Source organism: Heteronotia binoei, chromosome 15 (assembly GCF_032191835.1).
Source record: "Heteronotia binoei isolate CCM8104 ecotype False Entrance Well chromosome 15, APGP_CSIRO_Hbin_v1, whole genome shotgun sequence".
Taxonomy (NCBI): Eukaryota; Metazoa; Chordata; class Lepidosauria; order Squamata; family Gekkonidae; genus Heteronotia; species Heteronotia binoei.
In genome coordinates, this window is record NC_083237.1 from 19,372,752 (window position 1) to 19,398,649 (window position 25,898).

The 25,898-nt window shown below is 42.6% G+C and overlaps 1 protein-coding gene across 1 annotated transcript in view; it reads right to left on the minus strand.

Moving 5' to 3' along the window:
* Window positions 1-25,541, minus strand: part of TEP1 (telomerase associated protein 1) — an 87,736-nt gene extending 62,195 nt beyond the window's left edge. Inside the window, 5 exon segments of the mRNA XM_060254943.1 lie at window positions 4,517-4,675; window positions 12,345-12,668; window positions 18,517-18,813; window positions 20,753-20,803; window positions 25,497-25,541. Of these exon segments, the coding sequence (XP_060110926.1) occupies window positions 4,517-4,675; window positions 12,345-12,668; window positions 18,517-18,813; window positions 20,753-20,803; window positions 25,497-25,541 (876 nt within the window).
* Between the last annotated feature and the right edge of the window lie 357 nt (window positions 25,542-25,898).

Below are 25,898 nucleotides of genomic sequence, written 5' to 3' on the forward strand. Positions count from 1 at the left end.
CTCAGCAATTTCATCGAATGCCCACGAGTTCTTGTATTGTGAGAAAGGGAGAAAAGTACTTCTTTCTCTACTTTCTCCATCCCATGCATTATCTTGTAAACCTCTATCATGTCACCCCGCAGTCGACGTTTCTCCAAGCTAAAGAGTCCCAAGTGTTTCAACCTTTCTTCATAGGGAAAGTGCTCCAGCCCTTTAATCATTCTAGTTGCCCTCCTCTGGACTTTCTCCAATGCTATAATATCCTTTTTGAGGTGCGGCGACCAGAACTGCACACAGTACTCCAAATGAGACCGCACCATCGATTTATACAGGGGCATTATGATACTGGCTGATTTGTTTTCAATTCCCTTCCTAATAATTCCCAGCATGGCGTTGGCCTTTTTTATTGCAAACGCACACTGTCTTGACATTTTCAGTGAGTTATCTACCACGACCCCAAGATCTCTCTCTTGGTCAGTCTCTGCCAGTTCACACCCCATCAACTTGTATTTGTAGCTGGGATTCTTGGCCCCAATGTGCATTACTTTGCACTTGGCCACATTGAACCGCATCTGCCACGTTGACGCCCACTCACCCAGCCTCAACAGATCCCTTTGGAGTTCCTCACAATCCTCTCTGGTTCTCACCACCCTGAACAATTTAGTGTCATCCGCAAACTTGGCCACTTCACTGCTCACTCCCAACTCTAAATCATTTATGAACAAGTTAAAGAGCATGGGACCCAGTACCAAGCCCTGCGGCACCCCACTGCTTACCGTCCTCCATTGCGAAAACTGCCCATTTATACTCACTCTCTGCTTCCTATTACTCAGCCAGTTTTTGATCCACAAGAGGACCTGTCCTTTTACTCCATGACTCTCAAGCTTTCTAAGGAGCCTTTGATGAGGAACTTTATCAAAAGCTTTCTGGAAGTCAAGGTAAACAACATCTATTGGGTCTCCTTTGTCCACATGTTTGTTCACCCCCTCAAAGAAATGTAACAGGTTAGTGAGGCAAGATCTTCCCTTGCAGAACCCATGCTGAGTCTTCCTCAATAACCCGTGTTCATCAATGTGCCTACTCATTCTGTCCTTGATAATGGTTTCTACCAACTTTCCCGGTATTGAAGTCAGACTGACCGGCCTGTAATTTCCCGGGTCTCCTCTGGAACCTTTTTTAAAGATGGGGGTGACATTTGCTACTTTCCAGTCCTCAGGAATGGAGGCAGATTTCAATGAAAGATTACAGATTTTTGTTAGAAGATCCACAAGTTCAACTTTGAGTTCTTTCAGAACTCTCGGATGTATGCCATCCGGACCCGGTGACTTATTAGTTACATCAGTAATGCTGTCCAGCCATCTCATCTTTTGCTGTCCGCTTCTTCTTTTGCCTTCTGTCTTTCCCAGCACCAGGGTCTTCTCCAGGGAGTGCTCCCTTTTCATTTGGTGGCCAAAGTATTTGAGCTTCAGCTTCAGCATCTGACTTTCCAGGGAACAGTCTGGGTTGATTTCCCTTAGGACTGACTGATTGGATCTTCTTGCAGTTCAAGGGACTCTCAAGAGTCTTCTCCAGGGAGTGCTCCCTTCTCATTGGGTGGCCAAAGTATTTGAGCTTCAGCTTCAGCATCTGACCTTCCAGGGAACAGTCTGGGTTGATTTCACTTAGGACTGACTGACTGGATCTTCTTGCAGTCCAAAGGACTCTCAAGATTCTTCTCTTAGCATTGGGCTTTAGAAATTTCCTGCCTCTGAATGTGGAGGTTCCCATGAGTCACCATGACTAGCAGTCACTAATGGACTTCTCCAAGAATATGTCTAAACCCCTTTAAAAGATTTCTATACTCATGGCCAACACTACCACCACTGGCAATTACTCATTGACTAAAGAAGTATTTCCTTTTGTCTTAACATTGGTTCTGGACTGATGTCTGAACAGACTCAGAGTAAGATCAACGAGAAGGCAGGTTCTAGTTTCCTAACACTGAAGGCAAGGCAGGAGATCTACAGTTCACCTTCCCCATCGCAACATCATCCCATTCAACTCTTTCAGGACCAAAATAAAAGCCAGGAACCTGGCTCCCATCAGACCCTATGTTGTGTATGTGGACTCATGATATGTTCCTGTTCTAGCGTTCCTGCCTGGCTCATTGGAGCCTTGAGGACTGAGCTTGGGGATTCAAGAACAATGGGCAGTAAGATGCAAATTCCTGCTGCCCTGCTCCAATCATGGGCCCCCTGCTGGTTTGAATGATCCAATGGCATCCTTGGGTGGAAAGTGTATATAGTTGGTCCCGTTGGCCCTAGTCTTCAGTCTTCTAGTTTACGCGTTATCATGCTGTAACTAATAAAGACAGCTATGATCACTGCAACTGCATCTCCCCTCTGCTTTGAACCCACTATATTATACCCTACATGCAGAAAAGCATGGGAAAGGAAAGTCCCCTGTGCAAGCCCCAGTCGTTTCCAACTCTGGGATGACGTTGCTTTCACAACATTTTCACGGCAGACTTTTTACGGGGTAGTTTGCCATTGCCTTCCCCAGTCATCTACACTCCCCACCCCCAGCAAGCTGGGTACTCATTTTACCGACCTCGAAAGGATGGAAGGCTGAGTCAACCTCGAGCTGGCTACCTGAAAACCCAGCTTCTGCCGGGGATCGAACTCAGGTCGTGAGCAGAGCTTAGGACCGCAGTACTGCAGCTTTAACACTCTGCACCACGAGGCTCCTTAAAGAAGCATGAGCAGCATATATAATTTAATTCTGAGGGAAGGCAAAATATCAAGATGAGATTGGGTTGTCATTAAAAAGAAAAATCACTTTTCAAAACCAGCAAGTTCCTAGTCCTTTTGGGATACGATAAAATTTATTTTTCTGATTTATAATCCACCTTCCTTGCTAAAAATGTGCGCAGAGGAGCGTGGGCAATGGTTCCTCAGATCTCCAAAGTCAGACTGGTAGCGGAATAAGGGCCAGTCTACACATATGGGTTTTTAATGAGTTTGGTTATCCGCAACCACACAGCAACTGTAGGAAATGGCTTTCAAAAAATAAAGGCAATCCAAAATTATTATTATTATTTGTATTATTTATTATATTTGAGGACTCGCCCTATCCTGGCCAGCACCAGGCTCAGGGCGATGTACAACAGTAAAATCAGTTACATTAAATATATATATATATATAATCAATTACATTAAAAATTACAAACCTGATGGCGTCTTTAAAGTGCTCGTATTCAGTTATGGGGTTGGAACACTGTAGTGGGGAGACCTCCCATCTCCCCCAAGCTGTTTTTCCGCTCATAAACACCCCATGGTAGGGGTGGGTTGGAGTTATTTCCTCATTTTTGCTGCTCCACATGCCCAGAATGCTGCACACAGAGCGGCAAAACCAGGGAAAGCACTCTCCCCGCCAGCGCGGTTTCCGGACCCAACTTGTTGACAACCTGAATGTGTATTTTGGCCCGAAGATGTCGAGGGATAGATCCCTTTGCCCTGCATTATTTCTTTCCCATGCCCGCAACCAACGAAACCAAAATAAAACCATGCCAATTAAAAATTATGCAAAATAAGAACAATCACGCAAGTCTCAATATGCATGAGTTCAGAGAACTGAGCCACTCTTGGCACAGGGTACAGATTACCTCATGTCATTATCTCTTTGTACACATTGCCCTGCTTATAAAGGATCCCAGCTGTGTGGTCTAGAAATCAATCTTCTAAAAAATGAAAGCCAAAATTCTCAGGATGCTAAACCGTGCACCTAATTCTGCATTTATAAGCACAACGCCAGACGCTGGCCTCATTCAAACCCAATAGTCCATTACTGAATACATGAACACTTGATTTGCCTTATACTGAACCAGACCCTGGGTCCATCATAATAGAAGCCATGTTGGATCAGGCCAATGGCCTATCCAGTCCAGCACTGTGTGTCACAAAGCGGCCAAAAAAACCCCAGGTGCTATCAGGAGGTCCATCAGTGGGGCCAGGACACTAGAAGATCTCCCACTGTTGCCCCCCCACCCAAAGCACGCAGAATACAGAGAATCACTGCCCCAGACAGAGAATTCCAACAATACTCTGTGGCTAATAGCCACTAATGGATCTCTGCTCCATATGCTTATCCAATCCCCTCTTGAAGTTCTCTATGCTTGTAGCCGCCACCACCTCCTGTGGCAGTGAATTCCATGTGTTGATCACGCTTTGGGTAGAAGAAGAACTTCCTTTTGTTCTAGCCTACTGCTCATTAATTTCATGGAGTGCCCACAAGTGCTTGAACTGTGAGAAAGGGAGAAAGTACTTCTTTCTCTTCCTTCTCTATCCCATGCATAATCTTGTAAACATCAAAGTCAGCCCAGTCTACTCAGACTGGCAGTGGCCCTCCAGGGTCTCAGGTGAAGAAAGGTCTTTTACATCACCTGCTGTCTGGTCCTTTTAACCGGAGATACCAGGGATTAAACCTGGGAAGTTCTGCATGCCAAGCAGATGCTCTACCACTGAGCCATCGTGCCTCCCCACCTTGCCTCCTTCCTTACCTTGTGCGCACTCACATCCCGATCTTGATTGTCCGCTTTCATCTCATGGCCAAAGGACTCTCTCTCAGTTGGCTGTTCTTTCAGCGCATCCTCAGGAACTGTCAGGACATACTCTGGCATCGCGCCGACTGAGTCTATCTTGTCCCCCTCTCCCTCTGCCTGCAAAGATTGAAAATGGGAAAAAAAAACCTTAGCCAAAACAAATTTTTCAGCATTCCCCAGGGTGGCCTACAGGCAGAATTCACTGGGAAATTTTTGCACAGCCATGATAGTTTAATACAATGAGGACAATTACATAAAACCCCAGCCTAGTTTAATTTGAACACTGCCCCAGTAGAAGATGATGATGATATTGGATTTATATCCAGCCCTTTACCCTGAACCTCAGAGCAGTCACAATCTCTTCTACCTTCCCCAGCTCCCCCACAACAGACACCCTGTGAGGTAGGTGGGGCTGAGAGAGCTTTTTACAGCAGCTGTCCTTTCAAGGATAACTCCTGTGAACACTATGGCTGACCCAAGGCCATTCCAGCAGGTGCAAATGGAGGAGTGGGGAATCAAACCCGACTCTCCCAGATAAGAGTCCACACACTGCACCAAACTGGCTCTCCAGTAATGACTTTTGAGTACCTTGGCCTTTTCTGCTTTGGTTTCACAGGACAAGCAGCACTTTTTACGCCAGCTTTTGGGTCTAACACAAATTTCAAAATGAAAGGCATAATTTCAGGGAGGTATACGCAGGGCAGCTTCCCTGGCAGATCATACCCTGAATTCAGCAGATGACGCTGCCTCAAATAGATTGGACTATTAGTCCAACTAACTCAGCATTGCTTCCTCCAGCTCTGCAGAATTTCAGCCAAAGATCCTCCTACAGTTCCTTAACTGTAGGAGGATCTTTGTCTTAATATATGTTTATTTGATTTATATCCCGCCCTCCCTGCCGAAGCAGGCTCAGGGCAGCTCACGATGCACAACAGAACAACAATAAAACATTTAAATGAAACATTATATTAAAACAATTTGGTGTTAGTTTGCATCCAGTAAGGATGGCATTCAGTGATCTTAAACATCTGTTTAGATTTAATATCTCAGCGGTGGCCGTCATTTCAGTTAAAAGCCAGCTGAAATCTTTGCAGGCCTTGCAGAACTGGGTCTTGCGGAACTTGGGACCTTCTGCTTGTGCGGCACATGATCTGACACTGAACCACAACCCTTTTCTTGTGTGGGTTGGGCAAAGCCCCACCCTATCTAAATCTCCACCCCCAACCATGCAGCGGTGTTTGCTTAAAAAAAAATAAAATAAACCCCAGGAATTATTGGTAGATGATCTCCCTCGTTCGACCCCAAGATGCCTAAAAACAGATGATCTAGGAGAATGTCATTCTCTCCTCCACAGTTCCATCAGCTCCACGTGCCATCCAAAATATTCGAAGGCTGCTTTAAGCAGATCTTGAAGACTTGCCCTATTGCTACTGAGGATTTACCGTACAATTCATTTACCAAGAAGTTTAAATTTTAAAAAAACAAAATATAGAGCTGGGTGTCATCAGTATATTAAGCGACACCAAGCTCTAGAGCCACAATTGATCCATTTAATAGCCTCCTATATATATTAAAAAGCACAAAGCACATATTGAAAACCAGGGCTTTTTTTGAGCAGGAATGCACAGGAATGCAGTTCTGGCTGTTTTGGCATCAGGGATGTGGCCTAATATGCAGATATGGTCAAACTGGGCTTTTTCTTCCAAAAAAGTCCTGTGTGAAACAATGGTGATGTCAGGAGGTGTGGCCTAATATGCAAATGAGTTCCTGCTGGGATTTTTCTACCAAAAAAGCCCTGTTTAAAACCACATTTGAGGTCTAAAGCAGAGGATTCTACATCTCCCAGGGGAATCCTCCGAGTCCACCGGAATAAACACAAATTGCCCAAACCATCACAGGACTCTGCCAGAAACTCTGCACCTGACTTTGCAAATGATGTAACCACTAGTAATGGCCTACTACGTCAAAGGCCACAGATAGCTCTAAGAATGAGCAAAGATGTGTATCCATTTCCAAATAAGGATCATCCAACTGTGCAACCAATGGTGTTTCTGTCCCATGACTGGGCCTGAAGCCAGATGGAAATGAGGCGGGGCTAAAAGTGACATACAGGTATGCCTGTGTTTGCTCAATGAGCCACTCACTAACCATGGCCCATGAGAGGAGGGTTATGTAACTGGCTAGCCTATCCTTTGCCATAGAGGATATTTTAAGTACTGGCCCAATCACAGCACCCATCAAAGATTACAGGAAATTATAATATTAATTATCCTGGCTGGTATAATTAATTAATAATTAGTCATTACTGATTAATCAATTATCTTGGCCTGATCCCTTTCAAGAACATTTAGGTAGCCACAGAGGGAAAGAAAGGGGTCTTCAAGACCCCCCAAGGGATGCCAGCCTCCAGGTGGGACCTGGGGACCCCCTGGAATTACAGCTTATCCCCTGGAGAAAATAGATACTATCTGTAGAACCCTGAGAAGGGTCTTCCAACACCTCTTTGAGGCACGCATGCTTTGGGGTTCTTTTCCTGCGAGTTCAGAATATCTGGAAACAGGAGAGGACTCTTGGCTGAGACAGTGGACAAAAAACAAGCTCTTTCTCAGGCATTTTTCGTTCAGAAATGACGCTGTTGACTCTCTACTAGAGAGATAAAAGGTCCACACAACATTTAAATTGTGGATGGTAACAACCACTGGAAATTTTGTTCTTTATTCAATTCATTTGAGTCCGTTCAGCTATCCAGGTTACAAACCAGTTGTGATTTACAATATTCTTTGAGGAATCCATCCTTAAATACTTCTGCTTCCACTATTGGTAGTGTTGAATAATTTATAAAAACTTAGTATTTTTCTCTCTCCCTGCATTCAGATCGTTCTGCATAAAGTAACAAGACATTTAGTCCAGCGGTACCCTTAAGACCCACATCGTTTTATTCACAGTACAAACTTTCATCTGCAAGCCCACTTCCTCAGACACAACCTTTGAGGGCTGGGGAAATTCTGTTTCATCTGTTTCTGACAAAATGTGCTTGTACATGACAGCTTATACCATGAATAAAACTTTGTGGGTCTTAAAGGAGCCACTGGACTCAAACTTTGTCCTCCTTCAGACCCACACGGCTGGCCAATGTCATTTCAAGTAACAGTTTTATATTTTTTTGTATGAAGTGTGGAAGTGAAACAATTTTCCCATAAGCTATTCAGACTCGCGGTTCAGCCCAAGAGTATGCAATTGATCTCAGCCCACTTATTGCTTTATGCCACCATTATTATGAAATGCAACACCTGGATTACACCTCTGGCATAAACCCAAACTGGAGCATATAAGAGGGGTTTTTTTAATCAGCAAACTATTTATCAAAAGTGTCATGGCAACTGATCAAACCACTTTCTTCTACAGGGTCAGAGTTCACACTTAACAATCATGCCATCCTTAAATAATTCCGCTGAACGAGATTTAATTGACACACAGGAAGTGGTGAAGAAAGTTGTCTTCTCTGCTCCGCAGGCCTGCAGAATGGGCTCTGTAGAGTGTTCTGTCCAATGCAGCACAAGCCTTCCACACCAACAGCACTCAATTTGCTTCCCAGTTTGGTGTAGTGGTTAAGTGTGCGGACTCTCATCTGGGAGAACCAGGTTTGATTCCCCACTCCTCCACTTGCACCTGCTGGAATGGCCTTGGGTCGGCCATAGCTCTGGCAGAGGTTGTCCTTGAAAGGGCAGCTGCTGTGAGAGCCCTCTCAGCCCCACCCACCTCACAGGGTGTCTGTTGTGGGGGAGGAAGATAAAGGAGATTGTGAGCCACTCTGAGATTCGGAGTGGAGGGTGGGATAAAAATCCAATATCAGATTATTTATTATTATTATTTCCTTGCTTACTAGGAAATTGGAGAATCTACCAGAAAGGAGGAAAAGACCACGGGGAACAATACTGTCTATACATCCCATGCTACTGATGTGGCTTCATGACAGTCAATGCTGAGACTCCTAAAAATTTCCCAGACAATTTAGGAAGCCACTTGGGATTCGTAATTGGTCTGCCAGTTCTGGGCAGGCGAAAGCATCAGTTACTTATTGGACCAGGTCAAAGGATGGTCATTCAGCCCTTCCAACCAGATTCCCAGAAATCTGCTTAGTAGTACCAAAAAATAAACCCAGTGAATGACCTCTGGCATGTGTTGGGCTCACTACAACTTGAGACAGTCTCATGGTTGCAACAGAGGTTATGAACTCATTAGCATGATCAGACAAGGTGGACAAAGCACAGTTGTTGAAACCTCATTAACCAGCCTAGGCATCCTCAGCAAAAGATCTCCTTCTTCCTCTACCAGGGCATGAATAAACCTGTAAGACTCATAACTTGTCTCTGGGACCTAACACAATGTACATACTATCAAAGCCAAGCTGCTGACTGATGTGGTCTTCCTCCTGCAAAAGAAGAGTCATCGAATTCCCCTTCCCTGTGCTCCAATTCAGGGTGGATGAAGGTCGTGTACCAGCAGGAACACACTGAGATAACCCACAAGATCACATGAATTATCCCTGCCAGGTTTCAGTCACACATGCCAGGCCCGTGCCCTCTTTCACCACAGGTTTGCGTATTCATTAGATCTTATGATCTACAGACCTGACGTTAAACAATATCAAGGCAGAAGAGGGGGCACAAGAAGTCCCTTCGCACACATGCCCAGGAGCAGGACAGAAATTGTACAGGCCCCCACCCAATGTTCCCTCTTGTCCTTCAATGTTAATAATTCCACTCCCAGACCTGTACACCATCCATACGGCACCTGACACCCTGCTTGCCCTCTTCATACCATTGCTGAATAACAATGGAGATGAATAACAGCCTCAATATCGCATAACGGAACCAAAACAATGTCCCCTTTTCTATTCCCAGTAGCCAAATAATAAAAAGTGAATCGGAATAACAACCTCAATGATATCACATAATGGAACCAAAGCAATGTCCCTTTTTCTATTCCCAGTAGCCGAATAATAAAAGCGGAGACGAATAACAACCTCAATGATATCACATAACGGAACCAAAACGATGGCCCCTTTTCTATTCCCAGAAGCTGAATAATAAAACAGTGGAGCCGAATAACAACCTCAATGATATCACATAACAGAACCAAAGCAATGTCCCCTTTTCTATTCCCAGTAGCCGAATAATAAAAGTGGAGTCGAATAACAACGTCAATGATAACACATTATGGAACCATATGTTCTTTTCTATTCCCAGTAGCTGCTCCCACTAACCACCCTACTACTGGGAACAGAAAAGAACATATATTTCTTTTATGACTGCCTCCCACAGCCTGGAGGCTGTCGCTCTTATTGATCTGCTGTTCTGTGGGAAGGTACTCTATACAGAACCGTCTGTGGTACAATAGGAATGGTACTTCCCATTCAAACTCCAGGCCAGATCAATGTGCTACAATTATGTTGTAAAGAGACAGTCACTGGATGCTGACCCAAACCCAATTCATGCATCAGATAGCATCTGGCACACAGATGAGCCACCGTCCCCTTATCTTACAGTTGGCTCAGATGCTGCAATCGTAACATATGATCTGATGGTGTAATATTTATTTACCCACAAATAACTCAGAGCTTATTGCTCACGATGGCAGATCGGGGCAGCCTCAGTCCACTTCTCCATTGCAGAAGCGAAACTGATCATTTTGCTTCCCAGGTGAGCAAGGGTCACATCAAGGTGTGGGCATCAAAGTACAAAGGGTGACACAGATCTGTGAGACTGGAGGGTTCCACCCCCGCCCCAGAAGCCCTACAGCTGAAGTATGCCAACACAAATCTGAACCTGCTCAACTGCTGGGAATTCCTTGATGCGTTATTATTTTGTAGTTACTCTAGAGGTGCAATTGTTCCTCTCTTGGTGATGGGACCTGGTCATTCAGAGAAAATGAGCCAATTACCCTTAAGTCTTGCTGAGGAAAATGTGTGTATTACAAACAACGTGGCTCTCTTTTGTATAATGTTGTCCTTGCAACTAGATCCTGGATGAAGAAAGGGTTGTGTCAACATTCATGGAAGTGGAAAATTCCATCAATTCACAGCTGATTTATAGTGACCAGGGGTTTTCAAGGCAAGAGGCATTCTGAGGTGTTTTCTTCTTCACCTTCCTCTGCACAGAGAGACCCTGGATTTCCTTGGTGGTCTCCCATCCAAGTACTAACCAGGACTGACCCCTGCTTAGCTTCTGAAATCTGACTAGATCAGGTTATCCTGGGCCATCTGGGTCACGGCAACGGCACATATGCAAATGCTATGATTTGTTTTAATGACTGTATGACTGAACGAGGTCTGTCGATGGGATAATAGAGCTGGTTGATTGATAATGTCCTGAGACGGAATGAGTCATTACCAGGGCCTTTGCTGCTGCAGCATTTTGTCTACTGGACTTTCCTTCTCTTGGGAGCTTCCAATGAAGATGTCCTCGTTTACCAAGACCGTTAGCAAAACTGGGCCAATATTTTTTTTTTGCCCCACTTTGCTCTTTTCTGGCTTCCCTACCCTGGTTAAAACATTACGATTATTTTACATTTGATGGACATAATTTGATTATTGATTTTTTAATCAAATTGGAATGGGTTTTTATTGTCTGTGAGCCACTTCAGGAAATCCATCATGAGGCAGCACCAAAATATTTCAAGAAAAAATAATAGTTGGGAGAATGCAGCTGTCAAAATCCAGATTTTCCAAAAAACGTCTCAGATTCAAATACATGTGGAGTTGTCAATTCAATATAACCAGAAAAGTCCGCATTCCAATTCTTCCTTCTTGCATCCCATCTCCCCTATGGGAGATCCATTCAGGAACTCATTTGGTGCAGTGGTTAAATTTATGGGCTTTTATCTTGGAGAACTGGGTTTGATTCCCCACTCCTCCAGTTGCAGCTGCTGATATGGCCTTGGGACAGATCTCGCAGGGCTGTCCTTGAAAGGGCAGCTTCTGTGAGAGCTCTCTCAGCCCCACCTACCTCACAGGGTGTCCGTTGCGGGGGAAGAAAATAAAGGAGATTGTCGGCCGCTCTGATTCAGAGAAAAGGGTGGGGTACAAATCTCCGGTTGTCGTCTTCTTCATCATCCAGGTCAGGCCAGGCAGGACAGTTTTAGAAATCTAGAGCTACCCAGTTTTCCTGGAAGTGACATACTGACACAAGCAATGTTGCAACCCCCACCCGCCATGCCCTAAACCTCCTGTCAGTTACAAAGCCCAGTAATTCTACTTGTGAGGCTAGGATAAAAGAAAACAGAGAGAGATATCACCCAGCAATCTTCATGGCAGATCCTAGTCAGGTACTGTAACTGTTATATCACACTAGTTTCCCCACATGTTGGGAAAACAGAGCAGGGAAAAAAGGTACAATCCCTTACCCTTCTCCTGTGGCCCTGATTGAGCTTGGAGGTCCCACAGTACTATTTACTAATAAAATTCATGGGAGATCCATTCAGCAACCCATTGAGCTTGGCCCTTGCGAGTTTCTGAATCTAAAACCTTCCCCATGCATAGCGCTATCATACCGTTTTTTGTTTTAGCAGGAACTCCTTTGCATATTAGGCCACACCACCCTGATGTAGCCAATCCTCCAAGAGCATATCGTGGCCTTAGTACAGGGCCTACTGTAAGCTGCAGGAGGATTGGCTACATCAAGGGGTTGTGGCCTAATATGCAAAAGAAGTTTCTGCTACAAAAAAGGCCTCAAGACTTGCTTTTGGCCACTGCTTTTCACTACTTCCAGTCCAACGCCATCCTTACTGTAAGTTGCGGCTGCTCCAGTGCAAATTGAGGTATGCGAGGCTCTTTCTGGCTGGTGCCATCCGTAGCAGTCAGGGCGCCAGAGGTATCCAGTGGACCCGGCGGGAAATAGAACTGCGTATCGGAAGGTTTCAGTGAAGACCACAGTGGAGCAGAGGACACAACAGGGCACAGCAAGCGAGCTCTGGATTCCTCTAACCCCTGAAGAGTGAGAGAAGCCAGGATGGGTTCCTTCAGGAATGAGTTCTCCAACCAGAGAGGATTCATTTTACAGGAAGTAGAATACGACAAAGATTTCTTGGCATCAGCGGTGAAAAGCAGAGCCTGGAAGAGAAAGAATAAATGAAGGGTTACTGGCAGCAGTTCTTTAGCAGAATCCAGGAGCCCACTTAATTCCCACTACATTAATTATACTCAGGGCTTTTTTTGTAGCAGGAACTCCTTTGCATCTTAGGCCACACACCCCTGATGTAACCAATTCTCCAAGAGCTTACAGGGCTCTTCGTACAGGGCCTACTGTAAGCTAAGGAGGATTAGCTACATCAGGGATGTGTAGCCTAAGATGCAAAGGAGTTCTTGCTACAAAAAAACCCCCTGATTATACTTAAGTCCCGCTGTGCTTTATTTCCTTCAAGTCTTTGTATTCTGCACCGCAGCCTTCTCAGGCCTCCTAGATGGAACACAATTGTTTTTAAAAAGCAATTTCCTACACGGAAAACAACTAAAAAACTGTAAGTATACAAATTTATGAATTCAGCAAGATCCAGACCAAGCACACACAGAGAAAAAACAGGGGAGACTATTCATTGATGAAGCATTGCTGTAGCTTTGCTATAGACTGGTTAAAATAAATTAAAAAACTGATGACTATTTATTTCATTTTGGAAAATGTATATGACATTCTTCCATTCCTGAATACCCAAAGTGGGAATACCAAACACAGTAATCAAAAGATTGAAAAACAAAGTCTAAAGAATGTAGTCGACAGGTCTAAATCATCAAAACACTTCCTGAGGCCGCCTGGAATTGATAAAGAACAATTAGAGCCAAAACTGATACTCAAAGATAAAGAAGGAAGATATATTGCAGTAGAAGTGACAATGGAGGCAAAAAAAACCCTTGCTACTTGGATTGTACACGCCTAATGGAGCAAAAGACAAGTTCTTTAAAAACATCAACCGACAGTTGGATGAAATGTCGTACGACCAGATTTTGATGATGGGAGATTTTAATGGGACAATACAAAATAATATTGATAGATCAAGCCAAAAGAAAAAAGACAAAGAAGGAAAATTACCAAATTCTTTTTTTGAGTTAGTTAAACAAGAAAATTTGGAAGATATTTGGAAAAAATTTAATCCTGAAGTAAGAGACTATACCTTCTTCTCAGCAAGACATAATTCTTTTTCTAGAATAGATATGTTATGGGGTTCCAAAAACTTGGGCCTCATGACTAAAAAAGTAGAGATTCTACCAAAGGTTTTTGCAGATCACAACCCAATTTGTTGGACTACAAAATTGCAAAGAAAAACAAGAAGATGGAGAATTAATGAGGACTTACTACAAGATAAAGACATTGTGGCATTTTTAGAGAAGGAATCTGCAGCGTTTTTCCAAATAAATGAAACTGAGGATGTAGAATTTCAAACAGTTTGGGACACTTACAAAGCAGTAATGAGAGGAATACTAATTACATTTAATAATAAAGATAAGAAGGCCAAAGAAGAACGGTTGCTAGCTTTACAAAATGAAATAAATAAAAAAGAGGGGGAATTGAAAAAAAGACCAGGAAAAAAGAAGCTAATAAAAGAAATTACAATATTACAATCTCAAGTAAGACATTTGCTGAACAAATAATTAGAATGGAATTTAAAAAGTTTACAACAGAAATTGTTTGAGGGTGCGAATAAACCTGGGAAGTACCTAGCCTGGCAGTTGAAAAAAAAGAAAGAAAATAAAATCATCAATAAAATTATGGTGAATGGAAAAGAAATAGTAGATCAAGACGGAATCAAAAGAGAATTTTTTAAATATTATGCAAAATTATTCAAAGGCGTGACAAATAGAAAAGGAAAAATGGAAGAGTATTTACGAAATATCCAAATAGCGCCCCTGACTGAGTACATGAAAAAGATTTTAAATGATCCAATTGAAAAGATCGAAATTGAAGCAGCAATAAAAGCAATGAAAGAAGGTAAGGCTCCTGGGCCAGATGGATTCACATCTAAATTTTATAAAACCCTCAAAGATGAGATAACACCCAAACTGCAGAAACTGATCAATATAATAAGAGAAAAAGGGATAATTCCAAATACATGGAAAGAAGCTGTAATTTCGTTGATCCCTAAAGAAGATAGATGTCACAAATGTAAAGAATTATCGACCAATTTCATTATTAAATAACGACTACAAGATCTATACAAGAATTCTGGCAGAACGATTGAAGCAATATCTGATAAACTTTATAAAAAAAGATCAAGCTGGATTTCTTCCTAAAAGGCAAATAAGAGACAATGTAAGAGCTGTCATCAATGTTGTGGAATATTATGAAAAGCATCCAGAAAAAGAAGCAGCTTTATTTTTTGTAGATGCGGAAAAAGCCTTTGACAATTTGAACTGGGACTTTATGTTTGCAGTAATGGAAAAAATTAATTTAGGGGAACATTTTATAAGAATGACGAAAGCAATATATACAGAACAGCAAGCAAAATTGTGCGTAAATGCAGATCTTACAAGAGAATTGATGGTAAGCAAAGGCACAAGACAAGGATGTCCATTATCACCATTGTTGTTTATAATGACTCTTGAAATTTTATTACAAGTGCAAAACGACAAAGAAATAGAAGGATTAAAAATTAAAGGATTCTCTTATAAATATAAAGCTTTTGCAGATGACATTGTGTTTATTATAGAGAATCCGATTCAAGTAACACCGTTGCTCTTAACCAAGATAAAAAAATATGGAGAGATTGCAGGATTATATATAAATGCACAGAAGTCGATGTTTTTATGTAAAAATATGCAACCAAATAGACAGAATGAATTGCAGGCACTGACGGGGTGTAAAGTTACTTCTAAAGTAAAATATCTTGGCGTAGAAATAACTATGAAGAACATAGATTTATTCAAAAATAATTATGAAAAGCTTTGGTGCAAGATGGACAAAGATTTGATAAAATGGAACAGACTTAATTTGTCTTTATTGGGCAGGATTGCTGCAGTTAAGATGAATATTTTGCCAAGAATAATGTATCTGTTTCAAACTATCCCGATTGTGAAAGATAGCAAACAATTCAATAAGTGGCAAAAGAAGATCTCTGACTTTGTATGGGCCGGGAAGAAACCAAGAATTAAGATGAAAATTTTAACAGATGCAAAAGAAAGAGGAGGCTTTCAGCTCCCGGACTTAAGATTGTATCATGATGCTGTTTGTTTGACGTGGATCAAGGATTGGATAATGCTGTTGGATAAAAAACCTTTAAGGTTGGAAGCTCATGGGAATAAATTCGGCTGGCACGCATATTTGTATTATGGGAACCACAAGATGGATGGGTTTTTTTCTCATCACTATATCAGAAACACTTTATTAAATACTTGGATAAAATATAAGAAATATGGTGATGAGAGGAAGCCGCTTTGGATAGTGCCAGCAGAAGTAATAAAAATAACAGCTGAATCTGAGGAAGAAAGAGTGATGTCATACAATCAATTGTTAAAGATTCAAGGTGGGAAAGTTGAATTAAAGTCAGCAGAAGAGCTAAATAATAAATATGACTGGTTCCAAATGCAACAAATAAAAAGTCTGATGGAAAATGATATGAAATCTGATGGAATTAGACGTGAGCAAACAGAATTCGAAATGGTTTTGCTTGGAGACAATGAAAAATTAATATCAAAAGTATATAAATTATTATTGAAATGGTCTACAGAAGAGGAAGTAGTAAAATCTCAAATGGTTAAATGGGCAATCAATATAAACAGAGAAATCCAAATGGATACTTGGGAGTACCTTTGGAAGAACTCGATGAAGATATCAACATGTCAGAATATCAAGGAGAACTGTTTTAAAATGATGTATAGGTGGTATATGACTCCGAAGAAACTGGCAAAGATGAGTAAAAAGATGTCAGACAGATGTTGGAAATGTAAGCACCATGAAGGTTCTTTTTTTCATATGTGGTGGACCTGTGAAAAAGCAAAAAACTTTTGGCGGATGATACAACAAGAAATTTCTAAAATTTTGGGTTATGACTTCAAGAAAGTGGCAGAGACTTTTCTGCTAGGATTACAAATAGAAAAATTTCCAAAAGAAGATAGGACTTTAATTTGGTATCTGCTCTCAGCTGCTAGGACATTGTATGCGCAGCTGTGGAAACAAGAAAAAATACCAGAGAAATGGGACTGGATTGTGAAAGTTTTATCGTGGAGCGAGATGTATAAATTAACAAGAACTTTGAAAGACTATGATCTGGAAGTGTTTAAAAAGGAGTGGAAGAAATTTAAAAAATATATAGAGTTAGAATGGAACGTAAAAAGACATTGGACAATCTTTTAATATGAGTGAGAAGAAAAAGACAGTGTGTTTTGATGGGTTTGGGATACCTTTATATTTGGATTTAAATATATAACTTCGGGGTAAGTCTAATAACGGAGGGAGGGGGGAGTGAAAATATCATATGGGTTAGGGATAGAAAAGATATAACTAAACATCGTAACCGTAGGTTATTAATGAATTGTTAAAATACAACATTGGAGGGAGGGGGGATTGAAATGTAATACGGACTAATATTGAGATAATTAAGAAATAACTAAGTTGTATAACCATATGATATCAATAAATTGTTAAAACACACAATAAAGGACATCAAACGACAAGTACTTAAGAAAACCCCTCTCTGCCCATGGCCCTGGAAAGCCAACACAAATCAGAGCAGACAATAGAGAACCAGACTTCGTATAAAGCAGCTTTTATACTTTCAACCAGGGCTTTTTTTGTAGCAGGAACTCCTTTGCATATTAGGTCACACTACCCTGATGTAGCCAATCCTCCAAGAGCTTACAGGACTCTTAGTAGAGGGCCTACTGTAAGCTCCAGGAGGATTGGCTACATCAGGGATGTGTGGCCTAATATGCAAAGGAGTTCCTGCTTTCAACAGCAAAGGAGCGCCCTGCTTTCAACAACAACAAAGTGCAGACACACATGACATTTGGTACTTCTATAATGATAATTTAAGAAGATAGATTTAGGTGGGTAGTAGCCATGTTGGTCTGAAGCAACAAAAAAAGGTTTAGTCCAGGGGCATCTTTAAGACCCATAAAGTCTGATTCTGGGCATAAGCTTTTGTGCACACACACACTGCTTCAATAAGTATGCCTCAGTTCTGCAGTATAAACAAGTGTTTTAAGAACAGGAATACATAAGCCAGTTCTCTCCCAACAGTTAGGAAGACATATAGGAATAACCCAGATTTCATCACGGCTTCGCTCCCTTACACCAAAGGTAGCCAGTCATACTCTCTGTGACGCAGACAGGAATTCTGGGAAGAGCACACCCTTATTCCTGTAATACACATTTGTACACAGAACCAGCTAGACCTCACTTTGTGTGAACGATGGTATAGCATCTCAAAGATGTTAAGTGCATTTGTTAAATTGAAATAAGATGGCAGCATGGATCCATGTGGACCCACTGTGAATGCAGGTTGTGACACCAAAATCGTACGATGGAAACCTCACCGTGGATTTGCTTTGCTTTGAGCCACGATCTGGTAAGATTTTCTTTTCAGGAATGTCCCCATTCTCTGTAGTTTCTATCTGGACACGATCTGCTTTCCAAAGGCCAACTTCACTCATAGAACCACTGGCATCTGCTGCACCTCCAACCCTCTCCTGAGACACAGAGGTGATCAATTAAGCAAAGCCTGGCTTGAATCACACCTGGGCTGAGCCATTTCCCCTCTCTAAACAACTCCCCAAATACGTTTTATGATCGGGTGTGGCTCGCTCACAAAAGCAACCTCCCAAAGCAATATTTCCCAAGATTCCTTAGCAAAAGGGAAACAAGAAGGCCCAGTGATTAAACCTATCGCAGGTCATACAGACATCTTCATTAGCCACTCTATAACAGGCCTTTAAACAAAAAAAGCACTGCTAAGCATTGGCTCAGTTTTACCTGCTCAGGGACCCAGCTGGGGCACCTGCAATCCAAGACGCTCAGAGCAGAAGGTTTTGATGGGTGGTCTGACAAGACTTGGCCCTCTGTGTTGGAAGGTTTCAATGAAGTCAGCCATGCAGCTGAAGGAGTGATGGGCTGCAAGAGATGAGCTTGGGACTCTCCCAGGCTTTGGAGAGTGAATGAAGGAGGAGATGAGACATGAAGGAAAGAGTTCTCCATGCAAAGAGGACCAGCATGGCCCACAGCAGAGGGATCCATAGAACTTACAGGATCCACAACCAGATGCTCAGACACCTGCAGGAAATCAACAGATAAAACATGGATGATTGTAACTCATGCTTATGGGCAATAGTTAGAATCACAGAATCCTAGAGTTGGGAGGGACCTCCGGGGTCATCTAGTCCAGCCCCCTGCACAATGTAGGAAATTCACAAATACCTCCTACACACACACACACGACAGGGAGTTGCAGACAGTGGCACCTTCTATTCTGGAACAGAGGATGTTTGGAAGGTTGTGTGCAACTCAGATGCTACGTGCTAATTTAATTCAACTGTTTGCAGATCCATTAGTATTACATTTATCGTACTTCTGAAATTCGATGGGATCGCAGTGGCCTCTGATGCTTTTATCTATTAGGTTTGAAATATTCCTTAATAGGTCTGTGGGAATTACCCTCCCCAGCTTCTAGTCAGAAGTGTTGTAGGCCAGGCAGGAAGGGACTAAACAGAAGTCACTGGGAAAGAGCTAGTATATGAATATACGGTAAGTGATATATTTAAAGTTGTTTGTTTTACAGCAATTGTAGTAGAGTTAAATTAAGAAGCAAATGTTGAGTGCCTGTAAACTGTGCCTGCGCCCACTGGCCGGAAGTCTAGAAGGTAGGACTGCTCAACTGCGTACATTAATATTTTGCGTATTTTGTCCTTATGCTGCTTCTAACAGCAAACGTGATGGGCCATAACCAGCTGTGGGGCAGGGCAGCAAAACAGGACCCCCTACAGAAAAGACAGAGGTTTCTACAAACTACAGCAAACCCCCCTCACCTGTAGAAAAAAGTTGTTGGTAAATTTAGAAAAAGAGGGGGAAGAAGAAAAATAGAGGTCCACTGAGCACTGACCATTCTTCCTGCTCACCAGAAGCCAAAGAATTCTGAGGCAGTTAAAAGTCTGTTAGGAAAACAGGGGAAAGGGAAAATTATGCCAGTAACTTGTTATCAGAACCCAATTCCACCCCTCATAAAACAAAGAGCCAGTACTGGGTTTCTTCCACTTGAATGGAGTAGGAGATGCTTCAGGAGGCACTGCCTTTGGGCCTGCATGGAGAAGCCATTTGCAAACACCTATCTTCACTGAAGAAGGTGTTTCTGACTAGGCCCCATTTGGCAGCCATTTTGTGGCTGGCTGTGCTTCCCATTTTTTGTCATCTACTCAGGATTTTCAAAATCAGGGCTTTTTTTGAGCAGGAACACAGTTTCGTCTGGCTTGGTGTCAGGGGCTGTGGCCTAATATACAAATAAGTTCCTTCTGGGCTTTTTCTAAAAAAAAAAAAAAGTCCTGCTCAAAATTCCTCATGTTCAATTTCAATCAACTTTGGGGCCTTGGTTTACAGCATCCTCGAGAGGAAGAATCAGGGTTGCCTTGAGCCATACATCCCCTGTCGCTATATCTACTTCTTATTCTAGGATGCTCTGTGTTTTGAAAACTCTCCCACACAACACCGTAAGAGAGAGAGAATCCTTCATGTTCTATATAGGGTTGCCAAGTTTATACTGGACAATACCTGGAGACTTTGGGGGTGGATCCAGGAGAGGGCAGGGCCTGGAGAGGGGAGGGCCCTCAGCATGGTCCAATGCAGCCATTTTCTCCAGGCGAGCTGATCTCTGCCAGCTGGAGATCAGTTGTAAAAGCAGGAGATCTCCAGGTCCCACCTGGAGGCTGGCAACCCTACTTTCTATATCAGTAGGCTAGTTCATACCTGCGGTAGAATGAGGAAGCAGAGTCCTGAGATGACCGCCCTAGTTTCAGAGCTAGATTGAAAGCCTTTAACATTTCTTCATGCCAGGCTTCTTTTTGTATCCACATTGTGCAAACAGAAAACTAGCTCAGCAAGAAGTTTCAATCCTCTCTTTTTGCTTCCTGTGCTGTTCTAATTTTGTCACAGTGGATATTAAAGGGTTTCAGTGGGTATTCAAATACGTTTGTCAAGTATAAGCCACACAGGGTTTGCCTACCCATGCAGAGGAAAGAGTAACTAAAATGATCAAGGAGTTGAGGTACCTTGACTGTGAGGAGAAGAAAAAGAGTATGGGGCTTTTCAGTTTAAGACAACTCAAACATGAGATGAAGGGTTGCCAGTTATGGGATGGCAAATTCCTGGTGATTTGGAAGTGGAGCCTGAAAAGCGCAAGGTTTGGGGTTTTTTGTGGGGGGCGGGACCTCAGACCATTTTCTCCAGAACTGACGACCATCATCTGCATCACTATCATACTGAGAGGTTTCCAGGCCCCACCTGGGGGTTGGCAACACCAGGTTAAGCTGTATAAAATGATGTCTGAGGTGTGGTGTGAAGCCCTCCAACCGCAACATCTGCAAGTCATTTTATCACCTCAGGATTCTGAACCAAGCCTCAGGGCTAAAGTAAGCAGCTTCCTGCAGGTTTGCGTCAAAGGTCAAAAGTTGCAGGTTTGCCCCAAAAGTAAAGACAAAATAAACAAAAAACCCAACTCCTCACATTAAAGCACAAAGCAAGAGTGAATTCCCTTACTGCTTGCCACTAAACACACAATGTCTCAAGACCCCTCCCCACCACACACTTTGACTTTGTTCACAATTTTATTTTTTAAAAAAGAAAACATGAATCAAAACAATTCAGAGAATGGAACAGAAGATTCTGGAAGACTCGAAGACAGGGTGGCCAAAACTGCGACTCAGGAGCCACATGTGGTTCTTTCACACAGGTTGGAGAAAGCATTTGTCTCTTTAAATCACTTCAAGACAAGCCAGCCGGCAGCTCGGAGAACATGGTTAAAGTTGCATTCTTTCCACCTCCCTCCTTCCTTCCCTCAAATATCTGACATTCCTGTCTTATGGCTCTCAAACATCTGTCATTTATTCTATGTGGCTCTTGCGTTAAGCAAGTTTGGCCACCCCTGCTCTAAGACCAGGCAGACTTTCAGCCTCTGGTGAGACCCTTCTAGAAGCAAACCAGTTTCTCTCATAGTCTACATACTTCTTGGGTCACGTGGTCTTGTACAACCTCTCTATGTTCAGTTCATGGTGTTCTCTGTAACACCTGATTAGCGTCCCTGCTTAATTTGTGATTGTTGCCTCCCTTAATATGTTCACATTGCACTGTGGTGAGGTGTCCACCACAGAGGCCTGCATCATTGCCTTCGCTGCCTCAGCCCTAACAAAGCAGTTATTTGGAGCGCCAGATGCTGGTTCAACGGAAAGATCAGTTATTTATAAACAAATTTGCTTATTCATTTATAAATAAATCTAGCATATTAAATCCAAGAAAGTGGGTAATAACAGGGAAGACAAAAGAGTACCTCAATACCAACCCTCATTGTCAGTAGTTCCCTGTACTAATTTTACGAAGGAGATGGCCATAGGTACAAATATGGCTGCCATATCCAAATTTCAAGAGGACTCCTGCACCATAGAAGGTTAGCCAACCCATGAAAAAACAAGGGTTACCAAAGAGTGAGGGGCTGAGGTATCTCCCCAGTAAGGAAAAGTAATAGAGTCAGGGGGTTTCAGTTGAGGAAAACAAGACAATTCAGGGGGAGAATTAGAAAAGAGTAAAAGTCCAGTACCACCGTAATGACTAACAAAATTTGTGGCAGGGTATGAGCTTTTGTGAGTCACTGCTCACTTCTTCAGATACAGCTAGAATGCAAGTCCTCTAGCCCAATCCGACTGACTTCTAATTTCCAACCCTTACTATGACCAATGTTCTCTCTAAGGTGAATTAGTGTGAGCTAGCTCACAGTTTTTTAACCTCTGTCTCAACTCAGGAAAAATGGCCCAGAGCAAATGAATTTATGCAAGAGCTCACAATTTTAATGTCAATAGCTCACAAAGTAGATTTCTTTGCTCACAAGACGCCACAGCTTAGAGGGACTATGACTCGACTTTTTCTTCCACTTTTTTTTCTATCTCTTCTTTAGATGTAGCAATTTAATACATCATTGTAGTGCTTCAGTTTGCATTGTTTCATCTGTTATTTTTTCATTTGCATACCACCACTGGGACTCAGCTGAAGATTATATTGGATTTATACCCCGCCCTCCACTCTGAATCTCAGTCTCACTCAGAGTGGTTTACAATCTCCATTACCTTCCACCCCAACAACTGTGTGCTATCTTATTATAGCAACGACCCAAACAAATAAAGGAGCAGAATTGTACACTAACAAGAGAGGCTCACTGCAAAACACAGCTTTGGTTGTGCACAGGCCAGGAGAAAAGTTTCTTGTCCCTTTAAGAGATTCTTAATATTATGAAAACAGGAAGCAGAATATTTCCATGGCATACAGATCAATAACATCAGCTGGCAATAAAAATCAAATTAAGCCTCTTTTAGGACAGGATTTTTTTATTTGTCCAACTCTTGTCATTAGGGGCTGCATTCTGTGCAGGCATGTGCAAATACTATGATTTTGGTTTAGTCTATGAAAAGGATCAAGTGCTAATTAAGCTACCTCGGATAGGGGGGTTATCAGGGTTTTTTGGAGTGCAAAGCCAGCTGGCACCTTCCACGTGGACACATCACGTTCTCCCACTAAGGCACTTTGGGTGCAAAATAACGGGTGCAAAATAATGCAGTGTCAAACCACTTCAGAAACTGTTTGAAAGTGTCCTTTGCCATTTCACACAGCCAAATCCAGTTGGACAATGCACTGAAAGTGGATTAAAAGTGCATCCTTCGCTAGCGTGTGTGACCACACCCTTTCTCTTTGACCTCAATGAAGGGCCAGGCAGGGAAGGCCGAGTGTCACGAGATTATCCATTCATTAGGGTTGGGTCGCTGATCGGATCTCTTCCTTCCAACCAGGAAATCCTTTCTCTTCCCCAGAGATACAAACGGCTCCTGCTGCAAGAGCCTACATGTTAATTGCACCCCCCCCCCTCCTCCTTCCATAGGCGAGGCCCACCCCAGACGACTGAGATAAAACTACATCCCTGGGGTGGGATCACTTACATTGGTGCCAGGGGGGGAAACGTTACACACAGCTCTAGCAAGTCCCGGACGCGGAAGCGAAGGAACAGCTGCGGCTTTCAGCACCGCCCCGGAGCTGGGAGCTGGCCCAAAGGGGCGGCTCTTCTCCCAGAAGGGCAAGGGCTGGGAACGCTGGCGGCGCGCTTTAACCCGTTAAAGCTGTAAGGAAGGAATCCAGGCGTCTCTGCTCCCGACATGGAAACTATCCCGCTCCAAACCGGGGCGGGGGAGAGAGACCTCTACAATGAGGCAGGAGAAACAGCTTGATCCTATTTAGAGTGACTTTCTGCCCGAGATTGCGCTTTAAATCTAGTAAGCAAATGCACTGGGACAGAAGTAGGGTTTCCAAGTCCGATTTAAGAAATATCTGGGGACTTTGGACGTGGAGCCAGGTAGCAAGAGTGTGACAAGCATCACTGAACTCCAAAGGGAGTTCTGGCCATCGCATTTAAAGGGACCGCACACCTTTTAAATGTCTTCCCTCCATTGGAAATAATGAAGGATAGGGGCACTTTCCTTTGGGGCACATAGACTTGGACCCTCTGGTCCAATCCTTTTGAAATTTGGAAGGTATTTTGGGAAGAGGCACTGGATGCTATGCTGAAAATTTAGAGGGAGCATCGGTTATAAGAGTTGGATCAGGCCAATGGCCCATCCAATCCAACACTCTGTGTCACACAGTGGCCAATATATGTGTGTGTGTGTATACATGTGCACACACGCATATATATATATATATATATATATATATATATATATATATATACACACATACTGCGGCTAATAGCCACTGATGGACCTCTGCTCCATATTTTTATCCAATCCCCTCTTAAAGCTGGCTATGCTTGCAGCTGCCACCACCTCCTGTGGCAGTGAATTCCACATGTTAAATCACCCTTTGGGTGAAGAAGTACTTCCTTCTATCTGTTTTAACCTGACTGCTCAGCAATTTCATTGAATGCCCACGAGTTCTTGTATTGTGGGAAAGGGAGAAAAGGACTTCTTTCTCGACTTTCTCCATCCCATGCATAATCTTGTAAACCTCTATCATGTCACCCCTCAGTCAATGTTTCTCCAAGCTAAAAAGCCCCAAGCATTTTAACCTTTCTTCATAGGGAAAGTGTTCCAAACCTTTAATGATTCTAGTTGCCCTTTTCTGCAGGGAGGGGGGGATAAAACATGCTTTATATAATAAAGTAATTATTCAACAGTGTATAAAGACATACCGACTTTTGGGCTACATAGAATTCTTCATCAGGCCCAATGGAGAAAAACGTGATCGTTTTTAGCTATGTATTGTTAAAGTTTCCCACAGACTTGGAAAAAATGTACAATCCCTTTAATAGAAGCTTAAATGTATGGCTGTGGGTAGCTTTTCATGGCACAGAGGGAAATAACATCACCTCATTAATAAATACCCTATTAAAATTCTATTAAAAGGACAGGCCCTTTTCTCCCTCTCTCCATGCAGCTGGTAACTGTAGACTCCACCTTTGTGTCAGAACACCTGGAAACAATCCTCTCCTTGTTACATTAAAACACACACACGCTCCATACTCCTAATGAGGAAAAAAAACATAACCTTTAATTTTTAGCTCCATGATTTACAGAACCAGCCAAATATGTGCAGAAAAATATACCTGATGAATAACTGCCCTTTCTGTCAGAGTACCATTCAACTCTGATTAGTGGCCCTTCAAAAGCCAAAATTCTCTTCCTTCTGGCAAAGAAGTGACTCAGTCCCCAAGTTACTGGATTTCTGCTTTCTTCTTGCCACCAGGGCTTCCGATGAACCATCGTTGCATCAGGCATTTCCCCCAGATTCAGGTGAGCAAACTTACAAAATCTTACTCTGTTTAGTTTCTGCCTCTCAGCAAATCAACAAAACTTTATTCACAAAAGGGTGAAAATCTTATATCTATGGAAAGAAGGATTGCCAACTGACCAGGGAAAAAAGCTGTCTGATCTGCTCTTGTGCCCTAAACAGTATCTTGACATATTACTATTAGCAAACAATGCTGTTGTAGCATAGGGATAGTTGCTATCAATGAAGGATGAAAGCTGCTATTGAAAATGCAGCTACAATGGCCAGTTGAAAAATTGGCAGTCCTTGTCGTTGCATTCCTTCTGCTCATGTATCTAAAACAGTTAAGA